The 6,582-nt window shown below is 48.4% G+C and overlaps 1 protein-coding gene across 1 annotated transcript; it reads left to right on the top strand.

Annotated features, from left to right (window-relative positions):
* Window positions 1-437: 437 nt before the first annotated feature.
* Window positions 438-4,695, top strand: HRH3 (histamine receptor H3). Its single transcript, XM_042046162.1, has 3 exons — window positions 438-648; window positions 951-1,117; window positions 1,985-4,695. The coding sequence occupies exons 1-3, from the start codon at window positions 438-440 to the stop codon at window positions 2,861-2,863; spliced, it is 1,257 nt and encodes a 418-aa protein (XP_041902096.1). The 3' UTR covers window positions 2,864-4,695.
* Window positions 4,696-6,582: the final 1,887 nt, after the last annotated feature.

Below are 6,582 nucleotides of genomic sequence, written 5' to 3'. Positions count from 1 at the left end.
GGAATGTAGAGATGTTCTAGAGGGTGGCAAGGATACTTTGAGGTAATGCAGTGATGTTCCAGGGTTGAGAAGGGAAGGGGTAATGAGAGAGGACCCTCCGGGGGATTCAGGGATGATGCTCTGGGGTAGTGCAAGGATGCTACCAGGTTGAGAGGGGAATGCGTGGATGCTCAGGGGTGCTCTGGAGGAATGAAGGGATATTCTGGGGTAATACGAGGATGCTCCCGGGCTGAGAGGGTGCGTGGGAGCGTGCAGATGCTCAGGGATGCTCTAGTGGGATGCAGAGATGCTTGGGCAGATTCCGGGATGCTCTGGGGGTTTCGGGGCTGCTCGGGGGGTACGCGAGGGTGCTGGGGGCCGGAGCAGGAGGCGGGAGCGGGCGGGGCGGGGAGGGGCAGCAGCCCCGCGGCGGCGGCGCGGCGGGAGCGGTGCGGGCCATGGAGAGCGGCGGGGCGCTGAACGGCTCCGCCACCGCCGGGCGCTTCGCCGCCGCGGGCACGGCAGCGCTGGGCGCGCTGATGGCCCTGCTCATCGCCGTCACCGTGGCGGGCAACGCGCTGGTGATGCTGGCCTTCGTGGCGGACTCCAGCCTGCGCACCCAGAACAACTTCTTCCTCCTCAACCTGGCCATCTCGGATTTCCTCGTAGGTAAAGTGCCGCCCGCGGGGCGCCGCGCCCGCCGGCACCGGCACGGCCCGGCAGCAACTCGGCGGCGGGGCGGGCAGAGCCGCCGGGGCTCCTCCTGCCCGGCTGCTCCTCCCGGGCCGTGCCTCCACTCCGGCCGTGCCCCGCTCCTGCCCCCACACCCTCCCGCAGTCCCCGGTCCCCTCCCGCTGTCCCCCGGCCTCTCCCTCCGTCACAGGGAAGGACCCACCCGGCACCCGCGGATCTCCCGGGGCAGCCACCGCGCAGAGCCCGAGTCTCACCGGGGACGGCCCCTCCGCTTGCAGGTGCCTTCTGCATCCCCCTGTACGTGCCCTATGTGCTGACGGGGAGATGGATCTTTGGGAGAAGCCTCTGCAAACTCTGGCTGGTGGTTGATTACCTGCTCTGCACCTCTTCGGTCTTCAACATCGTACTAATAAGCTACGACAGATTCCTCTCGGTGACAAGAGCGGTGAGTCCTGTCATGGCAGCTGAGAGGGACATAACTCTCCTCCTCCTTTATTCTCCAGATTCTCTGCAGTAATTAAAAGCTCTTAGACTCCTCCAGAAATTACGAAGCTTTCAGCCTGGAAAGCAATAACCATCCACAAACACATAATTCAGTGGTGGTTTCAGCTTGGTATTCCCGGCACAATTAACTCACTTAAGGCTCAGACCCCGTTGTGCAGGTGTCCCCTTCCTAGGTGACGGGATAGTAGCGTACAAGCAAGTCAGCCAGGTAAGCAGACTTTTAACTAATTGCAAGAGCTTATTATCTCCAGGACAAACCAGTGGATTGCAGTCAGACTCGCAGCTTCTCCCTGGCTACCGCGGCAGTAGATTGCACTGCCGGCTTTGGAAGGGAATGTGGGGAGGTCCCTGGGTGTGTGGGAAGATCAAAATGCTCAGCTTTTTGCAGGAGGTAACGAGCAGTTCACAGGCAGATCTGATCCGCTGCTGTTTGCTCGTTCCCTGACTGCAAATACAACACGGATTCAGCCCAGGAGTTTGTCAAGTCACTCTTCTTGTGACTTGCAGGGAGTAGCTGGGGACAACTCAGGCAAGTGGTGGGCGCAGACAACTGCCAGGCTCCAGCCAAGTCTGTACATTTCCACTTAGCAGACACCACATTTTGGAGCTGTAAAATGAGTGTTCTAAATCTTCCCTGCAAGAGTGAGATTTATCTAGCAATTGCTCCTGTTGCCTATGGCATACCAATTTGTTGGTCTGCTGGGATATTGCCTAGCAACTTTACCAGGAGTGCTAGCAGTCCATTTGTGAGGAGCCTCAGCCAGCTGGGGTGTGGGACTGTGTGTAAGAAAAGGCTTTCCTCTTGCAGGTCACCTACAGAGCCCAGCAAGGCAACATCAGGCAAGCAGTGCTGAAGATGGTGCTGGTGTGGGTGTTGGCCTTCCTGCTGTACGGACCTGCCATTATCAGCTGGGAGTACATATCAGGCCAGAGCATCATCCCCACCGGGGAATGCTACGCTGAGTTCTTCTACAACTGGTACTTCCTCATGACAGCCTCCACGCTGGAGTTTTTCACTCCTTTCATCAGCGTGATGTTTTTCAACCTAAGCATTTACCTGAACATACAGAAGCGCACCAAAATGCGCCTGGATGTTTTCCATGAAGTGCACAATCAGTCCTTCACTGAGGAGGTGGAAAGGAGCCCAGAAGCAAAGCTTTCTTTGAAATGCTGTAAGTGGGAGCAGAAGGAGTCAGCTGAAACCCTCGACCTCTCTAAGAGCAAAGCTCAAGGAGCAGCCTCCACTTCCAGCCTGGATGCCAAAGATCTGCTGGCAACAAGCTCGGAGAGCTCCAGGAAACCGAAGTGTTGCAACAAAAAGAGCTGTAAGAATTCAGCCTCCACTCTGTGCTCAGAGAAACGGATGAAGACCATGTCCCAGAGCACGACTCAACGCTTCAGGCTCTCTAGAGACAAGAAAGTGGCCAAATCACTGGCAATCATCGTGGGCATTTTTGGGATTTGCTGGGCACCATACACTCTCCTGATGATCATCCGCGCTGGCTGCCACGGCCAGTGCATCTCTGAGTTCTGGTATGAGACTTCCTTTTGGCTGCTGTGGATCAACTCGGCTGTCAACCCTGTCCTATACCCTCTCTGCCACTCCAGCTTCAGAAGGGCTTTTATTAAACTCCTTTGTCCCAAGAAGCTGACGATTCAGCCTCACAATGCCCTTCAGAACTACTGAAAGTGAAGCCAGCCCAGTGTGAGGATGAGAAAAGCCTTAGTTTACTTCTGCAGTATTGGGACTACAGCTTGTTTCCTTGGAAGAACCCAGGAGCAGTGGTCTGGGGCAGGTGAGGAAAGCAGAAAAGAGCCCACTATTAACTTATTTTAGTTTATCAACAACAAAATCCCACATAGAAGGATAAAGGGGTTTATTGACATTAACCACAGGTAGTGAAATCTGTGTCCGCCACTCGCAGGTGCCACAAAAGAGCTCTGCTGCCACCTAGTCAGCCTGAGCAGCACCAGCATTTTTCTCCAATAAACTGAAAACCGAAAAATAAAAGCTAACAAAATGTCTGGCTTTAAACTACTGCACTAAACTACAGCTTAGCTGTTTGCAGACCTGATCTTTCCCGTAAATGGGAGCGTTTTTTCCTTACACCTATTACATGTAGATGATGATACAGAAAGAAAAGAACAAACCTCAAAAGAAAAACATCTCATTTATCATTTCTGCTACAGCAGCTGCAGCCATAATCTGGATCTCTGTTCCATGGGGTGCAATAGATGTCCCTTCCACACCTCAGGAAGGGACAGATCTCTGCCCTAAGGAGTTTACAGCCAGACTCTGAGGCACTGAGCATCTTGAAGTGCCCTGCTGGCGCTGCCTGATCCCTCCCTGCTTCAAAACTGGTCTGATTTCCTTTGGGTCCTGCCACACACTGCCCAGTGGTCCCATGGGAGTGCTTCCCTCCTGCCCAGAGCCACGCAGCAGGAATGGGCCCTGGAAGGCCCCCAGAAAAGGGTTCCTGTGCCTACGTGAAAGGTGCCAGCACAGTACCAGCTTCTCCACAGACTCCACCATGACAACCCAAAGACATTTTAAAATCTGTTCTGCAGGATCTTAAAGATACTCTTCTGGCACTGTGTTAGGGAATGACAAGCTCAGAGAGAAGTAAATCTTGTGTTGTGTTTTTTATGTTCCTTTTTATAGTGTTCCTTTCAAACCTCTTAAATTCATCAAGTTTCAGTTTCTTGCCTTCTTCCTTTTAAAATATCTCACTTCATTGGAGTTGAAATATGGAGTTTAAAATACCTCACTTCATTCAACCTGGGTTGAGCTGATTCAGTCAACATAAGCATCAATTATTTTATTGTTGAATTTTCACATTTTTTTTGGAACAGTCAAATGATTGCACAGATAGAGCACCAGATTCAAGAGACCAGGGCCCTAGCCTTGGTCTTATCATAAAATCCTGGACATTTTATCACTCCTCCCCATCACAGTTGCCCATTTCTTCTGTAACCTCTTTGGGCACAGAGGCAGTTTGACCAAAAAGCAGATTAATTCCACTGCTGACGCTGCTCAATGATGTAGTAACACAAATAAGTAATTAGTTGCCATGGCGAATGCTCTTATTTAACAGTATTGCACAGAGAAGCTCAAGATCCTAAGTCTGAAAACTACATTTACAAATAGAAACCCAAATGGTGTAAAGTAGTACCCAAAAGCTTATGATGTTGTGATTGCCAATTACATTTTGCTGTTGCAAGCAAACTGCTTTTTGGCTGCTGCTATGAGTAAAAGAAAATGCCATCCCACTTTATCCCAGTGATATTTGTCAAGTAGATCAGTATTGTCACCTGAAGTCAGGTTCTAAATGATGTCTTGTCTTGTGTATGTGATATTTCAGACTTGTGACATGTTCTGTCAGTCTGTTATATATGGGTTAAAATATACCCCTCGAAGTATGTGTGCTCTGAATTGACAGGATGAACTGTTGAGCCTGCTTGTACCTTTCCCTGTGTCTGCTCCCTTCTGAAAACATCAATAAAGTATTTTTATAAGAAGCTTGCAGAATATTTTATGGTGAACAAGGTGTTGTCAGAAATGATAAAATCCAACTGGAAGCAAAACCTCTATGGATTTGCCTGAGAAGGCAGATATACATGTCACAGAAAAAACAGCTCCTGAAACAGCTGAGTTTCTCTCACCTCTGGTGAGCAGGTTCCTGACAGCCCCCTGAGCGTGTGGTGAGTGCACATCACTCAATTCTCTCCAGCTTCAGGTCTTTTCAAGAGCATGTTACATGCAGCTGAGATCTGGAGAGGTTACATCAACAATAACACTTCCTGTAATTTACAAACCCCACTGGTCTGCCTAAAAATGACAAAGTCATAATGTGGCCAAGGCGCCAGTTTCCAGCTGTGGCTCTCTTCAGTTGTTCATCGGGAGAGGTGGAACCACTAGATCACTCATTCTGATAAAAGAAGGTGCCTGTTGTTACACCTTCCTTGTGAGCCTTTTGCACAGTATTTTCATGGTCTCTGAACTCCTTATGGGCAGAATTATCTACACTTGACTGAAAGTAATTTTATTCATTGTTGGATTTTGCAGGGAAGACACTTACATTCCTTCCTGGAATAAGAGCCCTATCTTTGCCAAATAAAAAAGAAAAATAATTACTTATGCCTGGACATGAGGTCACACCTGAGCCTGGGTTTCATATTGAAAAGCCTGGGAGCTGCTCTGAAGCTTCAGAGCAGCTGATGACTAATTCAAATATGCTTAAAAGAGTATTTGAATTCTGTTGATTTTTAGTGTTTGGAATATAAATGTCTATACGTATTTGGAAGAGGCAGGGATTGGGAGATTCTAGGCATAATACATTATGAATTGTGAAAATGCATAACCGCTAGACAAGGTAGGGCTGCTTGTCAACCAGCCCAGCAAAACACCTGTGTATAATTCATCTGTTATACCTGCTAAAATAATGCCTCTTTCCTATTGTCTAGGCATAAGCTAAGCAGGCAGGACCTGTTTTCAACAACCATGAAAGAAGACTTGCTGGAATAATGAAGATGATTCAAATATTTGGGGAAGCACATAGGAATTATGAATATGATTCAAATATTTGGGGAAGCACATAGGCTTCATTTCCATGGAACATCTCCACAGAGGAAAGAAACCCAGCTAATTCCAGAGAGAAGCATCCAATTTACGCACAGAGTGTTAGTAAACAGCATTCATGCAGCTGCTCAAGTCAGGTCCAGGGAGCTTTTTGAATAAGTGACTTCCCATAGGAGCTGTGTGGAGGTGATGCCAGTTCCCCTCTCTTCATACAAACCTACACTCCATTAACTCGAGGACAGAAAGCCTGCCCTAACGAGGTCTGTGGTCTTTTCCTAGAACAGCATCTGCATATCAATAAACCATCAAAAACCCCTTTTTTTAGTTCAGCACAGCTACTTTCTTTCTGTCTCTGTAAATGCTTCCTCCCTAATCACCAATAATGAGAGATCTCTTTACACAGACAGAGGAACTTTGCTCCTGCAGCCTCTCCTCCAGCCCTTCCTCAATTACCATCCCTTATTTGTTCTCTCCAACCTGCAGTTACACAAATTGCTCCATTGTTCCACAGACATCACTGAAGCTTCATTAGCTCAAGTAGGAGGCTGGAGAAGAAGAGAGAACCCAAGAAGGAGCTTTTGTTGAAAAACACCTGTCTGGGATAATTAATGAGATTTGCTGGGAGGGAAGGGCTTTGAAATTAGCAAGATGTGATTAATTATTGGTTTGAAAGAATGCTAATGGTTTTCCTTCATGTTTGTAAATGACCATTCATCTTCACAGCAGAACTAGGGTGGAAAGATCAGGGGTTAACTTCCTTGCCAGAAAGAACTTTAACAACATGGTTTCTGTGAGGGAAGATTAATTTTTCATAACCCCAGCTCCCA

The sequence above is a fragment of the Corvus kubaryi genome, unplaced genomic scaffold (genome assembly GCF_017639235.1).
Source record: "Corvus kubaryi isolate FWS band 111438036 unplaced genomic scaffold, C.kubaryi_AGA036_p1.0 134, whole genome shotgun sequence".
Lineage (NCBI taxonomy): Eukaryota > Metazoa > Chordata > Aves > Passeriformes > Corvidae > Corvus > Corvus kubaryi.
The sequence above is the reverse complement of the archived record's forward strand: the minus strand, read 5'-3'. Positions and strand labels throughout refer to the sequence as shown.